Source organism: Mesocricetus auratus, unplaced genomic scaffold (genome assembly GCF_017639785.1).
Source record: "Mesocricetus auratus isolate SY011 unplaced genomic scaffold, BCM_Maur_2.0 Super-Scaffold_100027, whole genome shotgun sequence".
Lineage (NCBI taxonomy): Eukaryota > Metazoa > Chordata > Mammalia > Rodentia > Cricetidae > Mesocricetus > Mesocricetus auratus.
This window is the reverse complement of record NW_024429208.1, coordinates 25,797,690-25,816,946: the sequence shown is the minus strand read 5'-3', so window position 1 is coordinate 25,816,946 and position 19,257 is coordinate 25,797,690. Positions and strand designations below refer to the sequence as shown.

The following is a 19,257-nucleotide window of genomic DNA, read 5'->3' as shown; positions in this document are numbered from 1 at the left end:
TATTCTGTTCATCTCTTTTCCCATCTACCTAACCCTTTCACACAGATAGAGATTTCTTTCATCTTTGACTTATTTGTGATTATTTTTATAATAGGATTCTGTAACAAAACTGGAAGATACACGCAAAGAGTTTGAACAGTCACATAGAAACTATGTAAATGAAATTGAAAGCTTGAAAAATGAATTGACAGCAGTGCACTCAGAGCACAGAAAAGACAAAGCCAGCTTACAACAAGAACTGGAAGAAGCTGCAAATAAACAATTGGAGCTTTTAGAACAGCTTAAATCTCAAAGTGACTCTGAAGTTAGAGGTAAGCAACTACAAGAAGAGATTCAGAACATTACTGCAAGTTTTGAGGAACAAATTTTATGTCTACAGAAGCAGTTAGAAGCTACCAGTGATGAAAAAAAACAAGAGATTATTCATCTCCAAAAAGTCATTGAGGAGAACACTCAGCACTACCAGAAAGATATTGATACTTTTCAAGAAGAGATTTTGCAGCTGAGAGCTGCACACAAAGAAGAAGTTAATGAGCTGATGTCTCAAATGGAAACATCAGCTAAAGAACATGAAGCAGAAATAAATAAGCTAAAAGTTAACATAGTGCAACAGTGTGAGGGAAGCGAGAACAATCAGGAGAAATACCATTGTGAATCAGAAAACTTAAATGAAGGCTCCTCAAATACAAGCCAGGATAACCAACATCACTCTTCACTCTTACAAGAAGATCCTTTTGCAGAACAAACAGTATATGATAAAGTCAGACAATTGGAAGACTCTTTAAAAGAACTGGAATCTCAACACAGTATCTTAAAAGATGAGGTGACTTACATGAATAATCTAAAGTTAAAACTTGAAATGGAGGCCCAACATATAAAAGATGAGTTTTTCCATGAACGAGAAGACTTAGAGTTTAAAATTAACGAACTGCTGCTGGCTAAAGAAGAGCAGGGCTATATAGTAGAAAAATTAAAACATGAGCAAGAGGATTTACACAGACAGCTTTGCTGTGCTGTGGAACAACATAACAAAGAAATACAGCATCTTCAGGAAGTCCATCAAGAAGAAATCGCTGAGCTCAGTGAGACATTTATGTCAGGTTCAGAAAAAGAAAAATTAGCATTAATGTTTGAAATACAGGGTCTTAAGGAACAGTGTGAAAATCTACAACATGAAAAGCAAGAAGCAATCATAAATTATGAGAGTTTACGAGAGATGATGGAAATTTTGCAAACAGAACTAGGAGAATCTGCAGGAAAAATAAGTCAAGAGTTTGAAACAATGAAGCAACAGCAAGCGTCTGATGTTCATGAGCTTCAGCAGAAGCTGAGAACTGCTTTTAATGAAAAAGATGCTCTTCTGGAAACTCTGAATCACCTCAAAAAAGAAAATGAAAAGTTATTATCTCAACAAGAATTAGTACCTGAACTTGAAAGTACCATAAATAGCCTTAAGGCAGACAATAGTGTGTACTTAGCTAGTCTTGGTCAAAAAGATACTGTGTTACAAGAATTAGAAGCAAAGATAAGTTCTCTGGCTGAAGAAAAAGATGAATTTGTAAGTAAGATGAAAACTTGCCATGAAGAGATAGATAATCTCCATCAGAAATGGGAAAGGGAGCAGAGATTGACTGTTGAACTCAGGGAAGCGGCAGAGCAAACCACCCAGGACAACAGTGAACTGAGACAAAAAGTAGATGAGTTAACAGGGAAACTAGATGAAATATTAAGAGAAAAGAGTCAAAATGACCAGAGCATTATGGCTCAAATAAAAACTATGACTGAAGACCAAGAAGCATTGTCGTCTAAAATCAAGTCTCTTTATGAGGAAAATAATAAACTACTTTCTGAAAAGGTTCAGTTGAGTAGGGATTTGGAAACTCTTCAGTCTCAAAAAGATTTTGCCCATAAAGAACATGTTACTGAATTAGAAGAAAAACTCCAGTTAATGGTTGAAGAGCGAGATAACTTAAATAAAGTGTTTGAAAATGAGCAAGTTCAGAAGTCATTTGTCAAAACTCAGTTATATGGCTATCTTAAACAAATAAGGCCAAACATATTAGAAGAAAATGAAGAAGAAGATGTTGTAAAAGTTCTACAAGCTGTAGGTGAGTCCTTATCAAAAATAAAGGAAGAAAAACATAGCTTGATCTTTGAATACGATGAGCGAATATTAGAATTAGAAAGAAAGATTAAATGCCTTCAAGAAGAAAGTATAGCTCAACATGAAGAACTTACAGCTTTACTTAGAGACTCTGAACAGGAGAAAATTCTCTTAAAGAAAGAATTAGAAGAAACCACGTCAACAAAAGAGACCCTGCACCTTGATCTTCTAGAAATGAAGAATGCTAATGAAAAAACAAGCCTTGAAAAACAGACTCTCTTAGCTCAAATTGAAGAATTATCTCAGACATTACACAGCCAAAATGAAGTCCATAATGAAAAGCTTCTTGTAATAGAACATGAAAACTTGAAGTTATTGCTTGAACAAAGAGATTCTGAACTACAAGACGTGAGAGCAGAATTGATACTGCTAAAGGTACAACTATTTTGAGTTTCATTGATTTGAATACATCCTTAGTTCTGGTTACAGGTTGTAGAAAATATGTGCACTAACATTTTTACAGTCTGAAATCAAGAATAAAGTTTTAGCATTTAGGCTCAAGTGACAGATTTCCAGCAAATGAATTAAGCACTTTGATGTGGTGTATCTCAGTCAAATGTGACCAGTCATCAGCAAACTAATCTAGGAAAAATCAGAATTGCCCTCGGAACACAGACAATTTTTCTTCTTAAAGAATTCTGTTGATCAAGAAAATGAGCTGTAGGGATATTATGTTTTAGTTAAACATTTAAAGTTCTCTTAGAAATTGTGTTGTGAAATTATGATAAGCAATGACCATGTAGTCATTTCTTTATTACCTGTGTATTTGGTATGTGTCAGATTATACATCTTGACTTTGATACTATTTTAGTAAAGGCCACTTACACAATAAACTTAGTATTACTTGCTCTATCAATAGAGAATAAAAATAGCCAAATGGCTATTTATATGGTTTCTCCTGATAAAAATTTTCTCGTAAATAAAATGATGACATTTTATTGTGGGGAATTAAATGAATTCTGGTTTAGGGTTTTTTTTTGTTTGTTTGTTTTTTCCCCTGTAAAATCTAGGATTCCTTAGAGAAATCGCCTTCTGTAAAAAATGATCAACTCTCATTGGTAAAAGAGCTGGAAGAAAAAATAGGTAACTATGGTTTTATAAATGTCACCATTAATTAAATATTAGTGTTAAGATAGATGGAGAAATATATAGTTTCAATTAATGAGTTATTAAATATACAGCAATTAACTGTCTTTTACTCATTCACCAGTTGTTCTCTGCCATCTGTTTGCCTTCTTTTTCAAATGCTACTTTCTGTCATTTAAACCAAAGAAAAATGCTGTTGTAAGTCTGTTCATAATTGATTCTGTGAATTGTATTTGGATTTATTTCATGGATTTCAACATGTTGAGTACTCAGCTGTTCTTTATAATGGCAATAGCAAGACAAGCAGGGTCCAGACAATATGCTCAAAGAACTCATTAACAGAAAGAGGCTAAGTTCGGTAGTTAGATATAGACACGAGACAGTGCTGACATAGAAAGTTGCCTGCTTTAAGAAAAATACCACTTCCATTGGGTCTTGAAGTATGAGAAGTATAATCCAACAAGAAAAAGCATTGTAGCAAGAAGGAATAGCAGGTGCTTGTCTGTTGGTATTTTTATAGCATCAAGGAGTACCAGAAAGTTCCCAAGGAGGTGGCTGATCATAAACTCAATAGTGCAGTGCAGAGAGGAGTTGAGCCTTAGCTCTTTTGTTCCTGTTGAAAGCTGAAAAAATACAGACTTAACAAGTGTTAGATGGTGTGTCCATGATTCCTTGGTTTAGTGCCCAATTAGATTGGGGAATGGAGAATGGAAAAAAAGTTCAGAATGACTCCTAATTTTCTGTCAAAGATGGTTGAAGTGAAGTAGGATGCTCAATTTTAGACTAAATTTAAATACAATTTCAAGTGAGTTATCTCATAGAATGATACATAAACCTGTACTTGGGATAATTAACCTAAAGGTAGAAAATACATAGTCAAGTTTTGCACATAAAAGGCCAAAGGTTGAGATCCCCAAGGCAATATAGAAAAAAAGAGCAGGGTGGTGCTCTTTAATCCCAGCACTTGGGAGGCAGTAGTCAGTTTTTTTCCTTTCACTGTGGGTATCTCGGATTTGCACAGCACGCATGCATTTTCCCCTGCTAAACCATTTCTTCAACCTTGATGATTTATTCTTGCTACATTTATAAACTGTTGAAAAAAATAAATCCACTTAAATAGGAGCAGAGATGTGTGAGATATATGAGACATGAAAGTGTGACAGTGACTTTTGCTACATAGTTCACCATACATGGGTGCACCCAGACTAACAGGTATGAGCAGAACTCTTAACCATGGTTAAGAAAAGATAACAAAAGTAATGTCTTAAACTCGAGTTTAACTAGAACTGGTAGTCAAACAGGGTGAAGGGTGAGAGGTTTACAGGCTTCATCTGTGTACGGTTACTTCTTTGGGCCTTACATCTTTACTGTCTTGATTTACAGACCATCTACAGTCTTCTCATACTCAACATTAAGAGTCATAAAAACTCCCAATTCCTAGGTACTTAAGAAATAGCTCTGTAAAAGTGAACTATTAATAGAGACTTAAAGTTTGGCATAATTTACCTCACTTGGCTAATGAATAATTAAGGTTTCTCTATACAAAACTAAAGTTCTAGCTACCTAACTTTAAGTTCAAGCTGCAAATTTTGTGTTCAAGAATAAAATTGTTTTGGTGGTTAAGATAAAGTAATTTCACTATTTTTCCTTTTGACTTCATATATAGTCCTTTCATTTTCTATTTTAGAAAGTCTGGAAAAAGAATCCAAAGACAAGGATGAGAAAATAAGTAAGATAAAACTAGTTGCTGTAAAAGCAAAGAAAGAACTAGACTCTAACAGGAAAGAGGTAAGCCAATGTAAACGTACAAGATTTCAGAGTCCTGTGTTGTGGGAAATCAAATGTTTCTGTGCATGAAAAACACTCACTGTGTTTACAACAGGCCCAGGCACTGAGGGAAGAACTTGAATCTGTCCGGTCAGAAAAGGACCGCCTGTCTGCTTCTATGAAGGAGTTCATCCAAGGAGCAGAAAACTATAAGGTAAAAGTTCCTGTAATAACAGGCCTTATTCATAACAAATAGGTATACTAGAATTATAAAACTTACAAAGGGCTGGAGAGATGGCTCAGAGGTTAAGAGCACTGGTTGTTCTTCCAGAGGTTCTGAGTTCAATTCCTAGCAACCACATGGTGGCTCACAACCATCTATAATGAGATCTGGTGCCCGTTTCTCACATAAAGTTGTATATGCAGACAGAGCACTCATATACATAAAATACATAAATAAATCTTAAAAAAACTTACACAAAAAATACATTGTTTTGTTAGTTAATGAAATAGAAATGTCCCTGTTTTTATTTTTTGTATTGTATACATAAAAGGTTGGTCATTGGTAGTATCTTGGTTTTGTTGTTTTTAGATAGGGATTCACTAAGTAGCTGTGACTGGCCTAAAACTCACAGAAATCCATCTGACTCCCAAGTGCTGGAGCGAAAGGCATGTGTCACCCCACCTAGCAAAGTTAATCTTTAAATAGTACCTTTAAATTACTGTTTCTTAAAAGTAGAATCTATTTGGGGATTTCCTCATAATAAAATGTAAGAAAAAGATGGCTACTGTGACTTAATACTTTCATGGCCAAGTGAACCTAAAACTCCAGAAATATCTAGCAGGAAAGTAAGTAGGAACATAATTATTTGGAGCTAACATACTTGTTTGCTTTAATAACACAAGTCTCTTACAGTTTTTCTCAAATCTAATGAAATCACTAAATCCAAAGTAAATATTATATTTCTTCATATATTTATTCATTCAACAATATTTATGTAGATGGGCTAAATTCCCAATTCTGGACAGATGCTGGTCAACCAGATAAACCAGCAGACTTTCCTAAATTCTTGTCCTCTTAGTCTTAAATTGTAGTAGCAGTAACAGGCAGACAAAGGACAAGATAGAGGCTGGGTAGAAAGGTGACTTGGAAAAAGAGGATGAATAGGAGGATTCTAATGTCAGTCTCAGACAGAATAACAAAAGGCATAGAGATTCCAACACACAGGACAGGCTGTCTTCCAGACATTTTACCTGTCTTATATGTGTATTTCTCAGAAGAACCAGTAGAAGTATCTTGCCACCAGCTTACAGGTGAGCAGTCTGAAGCACAGAGACGCAAAGCCACAGCTTTAACAATCTTGGGAGACTAGTAATGTAACAGAATGGGAATCTTGCCAATTGTTCCCATTCTGTTCATTTGCCAACTAAGTTATAATGTACCACACAGATTTGCAAACAGAAATAAGTGAAGAAAGAATTAGATATTTGAGAAAAATGTTATCTCTCCAGTCTTTGTTGCACTTTACATACCAAAATACTGTAGTATGAAACGTTTTTTAATATCTAAAATAAAATCCTCAGCCCTTTACCCACTTCTGGCCACAAATACTTTTTCTGAACCTAAAAACAATCTTTGAATTTACAAAGTTAAAAAAAATTGAAAGATTAAGCATATACCTGGTTTAATTCTGGAAAAAAAAAGGCAAAATCCTAATGTAACTGACCCCTAATAGATGAATAAGCTCACATTTAAACTTTAATTGTGTTTTAATGGATTTACAAGACCTTATATATTAAGGGTACTCATCATTTGTCATACTGCCAAATGCTAGTTTTTACTTTTATTCATATGCGGTATTTTAAGAATCTCAAATGTACTCTTAAGGCATCAAGATGTCTTGATTATATGTTCTAACCTAGTTAATGCTTCATAACTTAAAGTTAAATCTTGTCTTTTATTGAAGAACCTTTTGTTAGAATATGATAAGCAGTCAGAACAACTGGATGTGGAAAAAGAACGTGCTAATAATTTTGAACACCATATAGAAGACCTTACCAAACAACTAAGAAATTCAACTTGTCAGGTAATTTCAAATTGGATAAATTTAGACAAGCAAATTACAGTAAATACATCTTAAATTCATTTTTTCTCTTGCATAAAAAGTTAAACTCTAGTAAGAAGCAGAAATTCTTGCATTTTTCTGTGTTTGGAGGAGAATTTGACGAAACAGCTAACATGCCCTGTTTTGCTTAACCCTTCCTTACTATTGAGTTGTGGAGGTTGTTGTTAATTTTAGGAGCATGCTGCTGCTGTACATGAGCTTAAAGACTTGAGCTAGCTTCAATCCACGGGTTTTGGGTTTGAGTTTACTATTTCTGCTTTTCACTCTGTAGAAGGCTTAGAAGCTTTTTGGCTTGTATGGCTTGCCAGCTCAATATCAGCAGTGATTATTTTTTAGTCTTCTTCTTGAGTTAACAGTCATTCTGTGGGGGCCATTGTAAAACCACTTTTTATACTGGGCTAATGTTCTCATTAAGCATTTCATCTGTATATGTTTACTATGTGCTCACAGTAATGAGTCATTTGTATTCTAGTGTGAAAAGCTAAATTCAGACAATGAGGATCTCCTGGCTCGTATTGAGACGCTACAGTCTAATGCCAGGTTATTAGAAGCACAGATTTTAGAAGTCCAGAAAGCCAAAGGAATAGTAGATAAAGAACTAGAATCTGAAAAACTTCAGAAAGAGCAGAAGATAAAAGTAAGTACCCTGAGACTTGTTCCAATGTATACAGTGGCATTTTAATCACATATTGCTTGAATGCAGAGTCTTAATCGGTACATTTATGAGTTATGCCTTAGTTAATTCCTTAATGTGTACCAACTCTACATTGTAGAATCTGTCCTAAGCTATGATTTTTCTGAGCATGTAGATTTTAAAGTTTTGAAACATTACCAAACATGTTGTATTTTTGTGTATGGTATGTATTTTATTCCTCCTAACAAATGTTGGCTGTGTTGTGGGTTCTTTAATTTTAGGAACATGTCAGTACTGTAAATGAGCTTGAAGAACTCCAACTCCAATTTGAAAAGGAAAAGAAGCAGCTTCAGAAAACCATGCAAGAACTAGAGCTGGTTAAAAAGGTACAAAAATTGTCTCCAGAGAGAGAGCTCAGTGACAGAATGCCTGCCTAGCATCCCTAAAGCCCCTCACAAAGAGGTGTTCATAGAACAACATAGCTCATACCATTGCAGTTCTATACACAGGAAAATATTTTAAGTATTGGTTATAATACTAAAATAATCCTTTATAAATTGTTAGCCTCAGTAAATTGAAACAGTTGTTTGTTCAGAAGAACCCAGGCTCATGTGTAAATGCTGTAAAACACATACAGATTTAATTAATTTCTCTACTATTTCAAATATGTTACCTAAATTATTATCTTTCATAAATGAGAGCTCCCTAAGACTAGAACAATACTAATCATAGCTAAAGTTAGCCAAATAAAATAGAGTTCAAAAAGTTGAGTTTTAAGCCAGCTGTTGGTGGTGCACGCCTTTCATCCCAGCACTTGGGAGGTAGAGGCAGGAGGATCTCTGTGAGTTCGAGGCCAGCCTGGTCTACAGAGCTAGTTCCAGGACAACCACCAAAGTAATACCCTGTCTCAAAAAAACAAAACAAAAAAACAACAAAAAAAAAGTTGTGTTTTAAACTTCTAGAGACAGCTTAATGACATCAAAACTGCAAACTGTTGAGCTTCTCGTTTCCTCATTATTTACATTATGTCTAAACTACAGAAAGGGCTGGAGAGGTGACTCAGAGGTTAAGAGCACTGACTGCTCTTCCAGAGGTCCTGAGTTCAATTCCCAGCAACCACATGGTGGCTTACAACCATCTACAATTCAATCTGGTGCCCTCTTCTGGCAGAACACTGTATATGTAATAAATAAATAAATCTTTAAAAAAAAATAAACTACAGAAAAAAGAAATAAAATTATGTCAGTTTTGCAGATTAGCTGCCCTAGTAATGTGTAAGTCTTTTATACAATGTTGCAGGATGCTCAACAAACCACACTGATGAATATGGAAATAGCCGATTATGAACGTTTGATGAAAGAATTAAATCAAAAGTTAACAAATAAAAATAGTAAGATAGAAGATTTGGAGCAAGAAATAAAAATTCAAAAACAGAAACAGGAGACCCTACAAGAAGAAATGAGTGAGTAAAACAATTCACTTTACTTTATAACTGCCTCATAACATGATAGAAAGCAGCATGATTCACTTACTCATGCAAGTCAGCCAGCCGGCCTGCCTGCCTTCCTGCGCCTGTCTTCGTGCCTGCCCGTATTGGATATAAGCACAGGAGTAGAGGTGTCCACAGTGGTAGAGGAGTCAGATCCCCTGGAGACTGGAGTTACAGATGGTTGTGAACTCAACTCCAGTTCTCACAAAAAGCAGCGTGGGCCCTAGCCATTGAACCCATGGCCTTTTAAACAGCATTATAACTGGGTCTTGCTTTTTCCTCCAAACTAAGTTTCTGCTGTTGAAATGTTTGAGCCAGTTTTAGAGTGATTGCCTACAAAGTCTGCACCTTGTATTGGTCCTTGTTTTGTTCTCTGTTTGCTTTTTCTTCCTCCCCCCCACCCCCCTCCCCGAGATGGGGTTTCTCTGTGGCTTTGGAGGCTGCCCTGGAACTTGCTCTGTAGACCAAGCTGGTCTTGAACTCACAGAGACCCACCAGCCTCTGCCTTCTGAGTGCTGGGATGAAAGATGTGTGCCACTACCACCCGGTGTTTTTCCTTCTTTTTTTAAAAATTACTTTTGTAATCATTTTATCCCTTTTACTAATTTGCTGTACTTTGATTTTGGTAATTTATAGTTTTAGTTTATTTGTGTCTTGAGTTTATCATGGATTACCTTTAAGTAGTGAATGTCCCTTCATAGAATAGAATTTCTGGAAGTTTCTATTACTGTCTTCATATTCACTGATCCATAGTATCTAATTAATCCCATGTAGTGAAAAATTCACTTTAGATATTTAATGCCATTTTTTTCTAAAAGTTCTGTGTAGTTCATTTGTTTAGATTTTCTATTATGTTAATATTTCCCTTTAAATCTTTGAATATATTTAATACCTGTTTAATGTCTGTGCTTGCTAATTCCATCACTTCTGTAAAATATGGGTTTGTTTCTATCCATTTCTTTTTTTTAATATTTATTTATTTATTATGTATACAGAGCTCTGTCTGCACGTATCCCTGTGGGTCAGAAGAGGGTACCAGATTTCATTATGGATGGTTGTGAGCCATCATGTGGTTGTTGGGAATTGAACTCAGGACCTCTGGAAGAGCAGCCAGTGCTCTTAACCTCTGAGCCATCTCTCCAGCCCTGTATCCATTTCTTTTTTCCTAGTTGTGCATCATATTTGCTTCTTGAATCCCTGTGCGTTCACAAAGGGTTTCTTTACTCTGACTGGTAGCTAGAGAATGATCATAGCCCTATGTGAAATCTGGTGTTCCCATTACAACACTCCTCTTTGTTCTGTTCCTTGCAGTTAGTCACAGCTCAGCCAAACCAGAAGCTGTTTAGATTTCCACTCTTGCATCGCATTCCACAAGTTGCTCCTGGTGCACAAAACCAGGACAGGAAGCATAGCTCACCTTCGTGTTTGCCATCTCAGCCCTCCACTATATATTCTTCACATGTCTAAATGGGAAAGGTGGTGTTGTTAGTCAGTTGCTTAAATGTTAGGAGAAGAAAGTTTTAAGTCTAGCCGCTGTTACTCCCTCATGAGCAGAAGCAGAATTTCCATCAAGTCCTGTGAAGTGACCACCGAGCACTAAGACTTCAGATGTGTAAGTGAAGAGGAAGCAGTAGCACAAGCAGATGCTAAGGGAAAACCACGAAGTGAAATCAGATAAAAAGGTCAACACCTGCAGAGCTTCCTGTGTCCCTTTGTAATCTCCATGAGTGTGTCACAGAGCATCATAGAAACCAGAAGACAGACCGCAACATGATCAGAAGCTGGGAAAGCATGCCTTAAAAGTATAGATCATGGAAGGCTGGACTGAAGAGTCATGGTAAAGAAGGAAACCTCAGAAGTCTCCTACAGCAGATAGGGGCGCAGCCACATGCGGGCTTGTTCATACTGTCAGATAAAGGGCTATATGTTTTTCACCATAGCTATACACTCCTTTCTGTACTTCTCCCTTTCCTGCCCACTCTGGGATACCCATGCAATCCTTCTAATCCTAAATGCTTCTTGTCCTATGAAACTTCCCTCATTCCCGTTAAATTTACATATCCATTGAATATTTGTCTTTTGTTCTTGTTTTTTACCTTCATTATATTTTGATCTGTGCCTTAGTAAGCTCTCTTTCATTTAACAGTCATCCCACAAAATTGTTCTTGCCTCTGACCTGCTATCACAAAAGCAAATGCCCACGTGTATGCCTTCTGTGTGATACAAGTGTATTTCTTTTTGCTTTTTTTCTTGAGACAGGGTCTCATATACATTAGGTTGGCCTCAAACTTAATGTGTAGCCTAGACTGGCATTAAACTCATGATCTTGTGTGTGTCTCCCAAGTGCTGGGATTATATGTAGGCACTATTACACCCAGCTTTTTTTAAGTACTTTTTTTTGGGAGGGGGGTTTCGAGACAGGGTTTCTCTGTGGCTTTGGAGGCTATCCTGGAACTATCTCTTATAAACCAGACTGGTGTCTAATTCACAGAGATCTGCCTGCTTCTGCTTCCTGAGTGCTGTGATGAAAGGCTTGTGCCACCACTGCCCGGCATTGAAGTACTTTTAAAAAGTACTACTGCCAGATGTACACTAAATATTATTAGTATGTTTTTTTAAGCTGCATGTACTTAAATATTTACAAATGAGCTGATTTGCTTTAAAATAATCCAGATCAAAGGTTTGCATATTTTTATAATGAGCCACGTAGTAAGTATTTTGGCACAAGGCTACATAGTCCCTGTGGTGGTTCCTTAGGACACCAGTGTGGCATGCTAATGCATCCATAGGCCACATGTGAATGAAGGAGCCTCACTGTGTTCTGTTTCAAACCATGTTCAGAAAACTATCCAGTGAGCTGCGTTTTGGTGAACTTGTCAGGGTGTGTTGGTATTTGAGGTGGGTGATTGACATTGTCAGATATGTTTGAAAAACCCTACATGAAGAGATAAAATGAGTTTCTTTTAATAAGAAGAAAAAAATTGTCACTTGTGTGTCATGTTCACTAGTAAAAATCTCTTTTATCTCTTTCTGCTGAAATTACTTCCTGAACTAGCTTCCCTCCAGTCTTCAGTACAGCAGTATGAAGAAAAAAACACCAAAATCAAACAGCTGCTTGTGAAAACCAAAAAGGAACTGGCAGATTCAAAGCAAGCAGTATGTTAATTTCTCACTACCATATTTTAGTACTTAAAGTTGTGAATGACTTTATTGTTTAATTTAACCAGGATTCTCATTCTATAGGAAAGTGATCACTTACTACTCCAAGCATCTTTAAAGGGCGAGCTAGAAGCAAGCCAACAGCAAGTAGAAGTCTATAAAGTAAGATTTTTAAACTTTCGAAAAGCTTTTTCTGTGTAGAAATAAAGTGCCTTATAGATGGGCTGGAGAGCTGCTTCAGCAGTTCAGGGTACTGGCTGCTCTTTCAGGGGACCTAGGCTCAATTCCCAGCATCCACATGGTGCCTCACAACCCTCCGAAACCCACGTACACAAGCACTCTGATCCAGGGAATCTGATACCTTGTGCTGGCCTCAAGGGCACCAGACACACGTGGTACATAGACATACATACAGGTAAAACATCTGTCCACATAAAAAATTATAATAATTTCTTTTTAAAGAATAATTACCTTTTAGAAATTTTCCTGTCAGACAAAAAGATACCCTTTAAGGATACTTAGAAAGATTACTCAACTTTTTGAGGAAGCAGAAGCAGTGCTAAATGACCATCATGTATTTGACAATCTAGAATAGTCTAGAATAGTGCATATAAAATAAAACATGGCCCAAAACTTCATCTGAATTCTCTGACTGAAAATACAATTGCAAGAAGCAATGTATGAGGTGGTAAAATATTTGCTGTATCTTTTTATGTATAATGTCTAGTGGTATTTAATTAAGTATTAAGTGTATAGTCTTTAATTGTGCAGATACTAGGTTAAGAGAAAAATAAATCAACCTGAGAGTGAGAAGGCATTATTCATGCCATCTCTATTTTTGATGATAATTATAATACCTGAAAACAATCCACTACTTAGTTGTGCTATTTAATCTGTCTCCCAGATTCAGCTGGCTGAGATAACATCTGAGAAACACAAAATCCATGAGCACCTGAAGACTTCTGCAGAGCAGCACCAGCGCACGCTGAGTGCGTACCAGCAGAGGATGGCAGCGCTGCAGGAAGAGAGCCGTACTGCCAAGGTGTGTCTTTTAGGACCAAAACCACCACTGGGATTCCTATTCCGGGCCCACCTTCCCTCAGCAGTGTTCTGCAATGAAGAGCACTTGGCAGACGCTTTAAACCCAACAGCATGGACACTTTCACATCTTTGGGGTGGGGTAGAATGTGTGTGTGTGTGTTATGTCTGTGTGAGTGTGAGCACACATCTACCTCCTTGTATGTGTGGAGGTCAGGGGTCAACTTTCAGAAGATGGTTCTGTCCCTTGTTGAGACAGTGTCTGTCTTGTTTCTGCTGCTGCGCATTATACTCCAGGCCACCTGATTCCATGTACTTCCCTGTCTCTGTCTCCTGATTTGCCACCTAAGCACAGAGATGATAAATGTGTATCTTCTGATCTGGCTTTCTTTTTTTAACAAGGGTTTCAGGGCTCAAACTCAGGTTTTAAAGGCTAGTGCTAGTACTTTTAGCTGTTAGCCATCTCTCCAGCTCTTAACAGTATTTTTTCCAAAAAGGAAAACATAAGTACACTTACATTTATGTTTTGCAATTTGTGTGTGTAAAAAATGTCATATTTATTTTAAAAAAACTTTTGGGAAAGCACTGCAGTTTTTTTCTGAGGTTTAAATAATTGTGACATTCTAATAGAATGACCATCGGGCCAACTTCCCTGGCTTCAACATACAAATCATTTATTTACTTACTGTGGCTTTGTTAGAATTCTCTCTCTCACCCTAAATGACCATGGCAGGAGTGTGGGAGTCTAAAGATCACTTCAGAAACACACAGTTTAACTCACACCACTGTGTACTGAAAGTGAAGTTCAAATGAATCATGTCTTTGAGAATCAGTTTTTTCTATTTATAAAAAGAGAACATGGCCAGGAGGTGGTAATGAGTGCCTTTAAACCCAGCACTTGGGAGGCAGAGGTAGGTGAGTTTCTGTGAGTTTCATGCCAGCCTGGTCAACAAAAGTGAGTTCCAAGATAGCCAAAATTGTTATACAGAAAAACCTTGTCTGGGGGCGGGGGTGGATATCATAGGTTAAAAAAATTATAAAGTAATGAAAACAAACAGTGTCATTATAAAATCTGTGAGTAATAAGCTAGTCTACTGTAGTGGGAATAAGAAGTCAGCAGTTTTAAAAAGGGTCAGGCCAACAGGGCTGGGTTTCTGTTTCAGTTATATCTGGTATTTGGAGGTTTTGTTGGTAGTTTTATGAGACAGGAACTCATTCTGTATCCCATACTGACCTGGAACTTGTAGTGTAGACCAGGGTGGCCTTGAATTCATAATAGTCCTCCTGCCTCCACCTCCTGAGTGCTTAGATTACAAGGATGAGCTACCATACCCAGCCCCAGAACTCGCTTTTTTGTAGTTAATAAAGGTTAAAATGGATAGAAGTTATTTTCTTCATTTTCACAATTTTTTACTTCATTTCATCAGCCTCTGTAAGGACAGAGAAGGATCATGTCACAGTGACAATTTTCTCTCTCTTTTAAATGTTATAGGCAGAACAAGCTGCTGTCACCTCTGAATTTGAGAGCTACAAAGTCCGAGTTCATAACGTTCTAAAACAGCAGAAAAATAAATCTGTGTCTCAGGCCGAAACTGAGGGAGCTAAACAAGAAAGGTAAAGTCTAAGGTTTTCCTCATACAAACACAGGTTGTCCCCAGGTTGGTTAAAAGTCTCATTTCTCAATGCTTTTGACTGGAATTTTAGGTGTGGTTACCAGTGAACAGAGAATTTCTTGGTGTCACCATATTTCTTGATAATTAGGAAAGTACACACCAAGAAGACTATTGCAGACTCTAAATGATGTTAAAGTCAACAAAGAAGCCAGAATGTGGTCTCTGAGCTGTGAAATCTTATCTTATAATACCTGGACATAGTAAAAGTGTGGTCATTAAAATTAAATGTACATTACAGTTTTATAATCACCTCCATTTGATTTGAATAGTACTAGTACATTAATACTAGTTTAAAATTAGCATGTAGATCCACTTTGTCACTTATTCAAAAATATAGCAGTTAAAAGAGATGGGCTGGGTGTGGTCGTGCATACCTTTTAATCCTAGCACTTACCAGGCAGAGGTAGGCAGATCTCTGAGAGTTCAAGGCCAGTCTGGTCTACATAGTGAGTTCCAGACCAGCCAAAGCTACATAGTAAGACTGTCTCAAAAAGAAATGAGTGAAGAGGAGAGGGTTAAGATAACCTGTGACGTGTATGTTTTGACTTTGGTTTTTTTTTTTTCCTTTTTTTTATTCCTTAATGTTTTGATTTTGTAGTAGAGATTGGTTATTTATGATTTTTATACCTGCTTATCATAACATTTTGACATACTTAGTAAATATCATTTGTGTAAACCATTTGAGCATACCTGAATCTTGAGTTCAAAACACTTGAATGTGATGCTTTAAGTTCCTTCCAGTGATTTATACTTTCTTTAAACCTATTTTTATGAATTGTTTTATTAGAGCTTCTTGTGCATAAGGCTTGTCACCTTAGAGAATATCACTTTCCCCAGGGTATGTCTATTTTTGTAAGTCTTTTAAGGAACTAATAATATATACATTATGGAAGAATTGTGGGTTTTAATTATTTCTACCAAGATTTTATTCGAATTCTAGATTGACTCCTTCCGTTTCTTGAGGTATTGTCTTCATTGTACTTCATACCCCATTCTCGTAACAGCTACCATAGAACTGTGTAAAATTGTTTTTTAATTAATGGTAATCCCATAACTTTTAATATAGCCTAGTCTGATACCACTTGATGTTCTGTGTCATTTTAATATGAAATTTTAAACTCAGACAAGCCCAAACTTTGTGATCCCAGCACTCAGGAAGCTGAGGCAGGAGGATTGCCACAAATTCAAAGCCAGTTTGTGCTCAGTAGCAAGTATCAGGCTAGCCAGGGCTACATACCAAGATTCTCAAAAAACAAATTAATTAACTAAATGAATAAACTCAAGAGACATTTTTGTAAAATTTGAAGTGCCTGATAATTTACAATCTGTATAACATCTTGTAAAAATTATTTTAATTCTTCAGGCATTGATGGCATATGACTTTAATCCCAGCACTTGGGATTAATCCCAGGCAGGCAGATCTCTGTGAGTTCGAGGCCAGCCTGGTCTACAGAGCAAGTTCCCAGACAGGCTCCAAAGCAATTCAGAGAAACCCTGTCTCAAAAAAAAAAAAAAAAAAAAAAAAACAGAAAACAAAACAAAAAATATTTTAATTCTAGTCTTTGAATTCTTGTGATTATATTTCCTTGACACTGAAATAGCAAATATATGTGAAGCCGCAAAATGGTGTTTACCTCTTTCATAAACATTGTTAAACTATTTGTTTCTGTTGTAGGGAACACCTGGAAATGCTGATTGACCAACTGAAAATCAAGTTACAGGATAGCCAAAATAGTTTACAAATCAATGTATCGGAATTCCAGACACTGCAGTCTGAGCATGACACTCTGTTGGAGAGGCACAACCGGATGCTGCAGGAGACTGTGACCAAAGAGGCAGAACTTCGAGAAAAGTAAGGCTGCCGGCAACAATGGATGCTGTTGGTTCAGGCAAGCAGCCTGGTATATCATGCTCCTCCCTGGGATTTCAGTAAGGAGTAGGAGCTTACAGAGGCTTGGTCACTTTGCCTGACCTATCATCACCAACCTTCCCCTTCAGACTGTTTTTATCTTTAGTATTTTTTTTTAGAACAGCTAAGATTTGTCTGCTTGTCTGATATCCAACCTCTCTTACAGCCTTATAATCAGGAAATTTCTTTTTAAAAAATTTCCAAGCAAAGTGTCAAATTGAAAAAGCATTTTTCCTTTATCTTCATTAGAAAGCATTAAATTCACTATTCACTAATTATGCCAACCAGTTAATGTCTGTATAATTTACAGATCCCCACTAATACGAACACCCAAGTCACAATGGGGACAGAATAATAAGCTTCTGTCAGGACAGGTATTCCTGTTCCATGTGGGGACCTTGCAAGCAGCTAGCTTACTAGTAAATTCAGAAGTGTTATCGATAACATGTGAAGACTAGAAGCCTTACCCTAGCACTAAAATGTACTGTGTGTGTATATGATGCTAGAGATTGAACACAGACAAGTGTGTGTCACTGAACTGTATCCCTGACCCTCAGAAAATGGTTGTAATGCTAATGGTTCCTCCTTTACATTCCTGGTAACTATTATAAACAAAATGCTTAGAAAACACTATGTACAGTATCTTATTAGTCACTGTGAACTTGGTAATTAAGATAACCTTTTTCGGGGCCTGGAGAGATGGCTCAGAGGTTAAGAACACTTGGCTGTTCTTCCAGAGGACCTGAGTTCAATTCCCAGCAGCCACATGGTGGCTCACAACCATCTGTAATGAGATCTGGTGCCCTCTTCTGGCCTGTGGACATACATGCAGACAGAACACTGTATGCATAATAAATAAATAAATCTAAAAAAAAAAAAGATAACCTTTTCCTAAAGCCAGGCATGTTAGTGTACACTTGTAATCTCACCATTCAAGTTCAAGACCTGGGCTACATAACAAGTTTAAGTCTCGCCTGAACTACGTAATTACATAGTAAGTAGGATTCTGTTTTGTTTTTTGTTTGTTTTTTTGTTTTTGGTTAAGACTCTGTCTTTTAAAAAAGAAAATCAAGGTTTTGGTTTGGTTTTTGTTTTTTTGTTTTTTGGCATTACCTTTTCCTCTTTAGCCACTAAATCTGTTTCAACTTAATATGGTATATGTATTTATAACAAATAGAAACAAAAATCTTATTATGGTATATTCCCAGAAATTTAGTATGTTCAATTTGCCTTGGAATCGGGTTTGAGACAGCAGGCATGAGAATCAGGAGAGGGCAGCTTTCACTCTGATTTTAATATTTATGCTTCTAATATTTATGAGCAACGATTTCTGGAAATTTCTGGCTGAGATTTGTAGAAACCAAGCATAAAATATCAAGGGTACAAATAAACTGTTGAAATGTAGTTGCTCAGGCTGCTGAAATGGCTCAACAGATAGACACTTGTTAGGGAAGCCTGGTGACGTAAATGCAGTCCCAGGAGCCCAGGTAAAAGTGAAAGGAGAGAAGTGACTCTACAAAATTGTCCTCTAACTGTCTTATGTGTGCCATAATGTAGCCATCGTTCACTCTCACACAATAATAACAAAAAGAAACTAAATCAATAAAAGCAGTTGCACTCAAATTATAGGTTTGCTGGCTAGTGTCAGCCCAACTGTAAAACTCTGTGGAGAGCTGCTGATGGCAGCTAATTCCCAGTACCGCTGCTACAGAGTCAGTAGCTGTAGTATGAAAACTAGGTGTTTATGTTTTACAAGGTAATCCAGCAATTCTGATGCCTGAGTGTTTCATGCTAATTCACTCAAAAGTTGATATTTTCCTTAGGACTTTCTTGATGAAAAGTATTCTTTTTCACATGTTCAAGGTAACACAGAATAGATTAATCTTATGTTTACATATGAGTTATCCACATATAGTAACATGAAGGAGTTGAATAAGTATGTGTGTGTGTGTGTAATTGTGTAACAGGGTTTTCTGAATCCCATGCTAGTCTCATCTACTCATTTTGTACATAAGGGTGACTTTAAATTTCTGATCCTGCTTCCAGCTCCCATGTGCTGAGGTTACAGGCTTGTACCAATATATCTAGTTTATATGGTTCTGGGAACTGAACCCAAGGCTTCAGTTAGGTAAGCAAGTACTCTACTAGTTGAGGCCTGAAAATATCAGTTTATGTGGGGAAAAAAAGTCATCTATTTTTCTGTGAACTATGA

The 19,257-nt window shown here is 36.7% G+C and overlaps 1 protein-coding gene across 1 annotated transcript in view; it reads left to right on the top strand.

Moving 5' to 3' along the window:
* Positions 1-19,257, top strand: part of Gcc2 (GRIP and coiled-coil domain containing 2) — a 35,967-nt gene that overhangs the window by 6,558 nt on the left and 10,152 nt on the right. Inside the window, exons 6-18 of the mRNA XM_005070865.4 lie at positions 95-2,539; positions 3,175-3,247; positions 4,938-5,038; positions 5,133-5,231; positions 6,985-7,104; positions 7,616-7,780; positions 8,059-8,163; positions 9,077-9,239; positions 12,322-12,422; positions 12,510-12,587; positions 13,330-13,467; positions 14,956-15,077; positions 16,812-16,988. Of these exons, the coding sequence (XP_005070922.1) occupies positions 95-2,539; positions 3,175-3,247; positions 4,938-5,038; positions 5,133-5,231; positions 6,985-7,104; positions 7,616-7,780; positions 8,059-8,163; positions 9,077-9,239; positions 12,322-12,422; positions 12,510-12,587; positions 13,330-13,467; positions 14,956-15,077; positions 16,812-16,988 (3,887 nt within the window). The remainder of the gene's footprint in view (positions 1-94; positions 2,540-3,174; positions 3,248-4,937; positions 5,039-5,132; positions 5,232-6,984; positions 7,105-7,615; positions 7,781-8,058; positions 8,164-9,076; positions 9,240-12,321; positions 12,423-12,509; positions 12,588-13,329; positions 13,468-14,955; positions 15,078-16,811; positions 16,989-19,257) is intronic.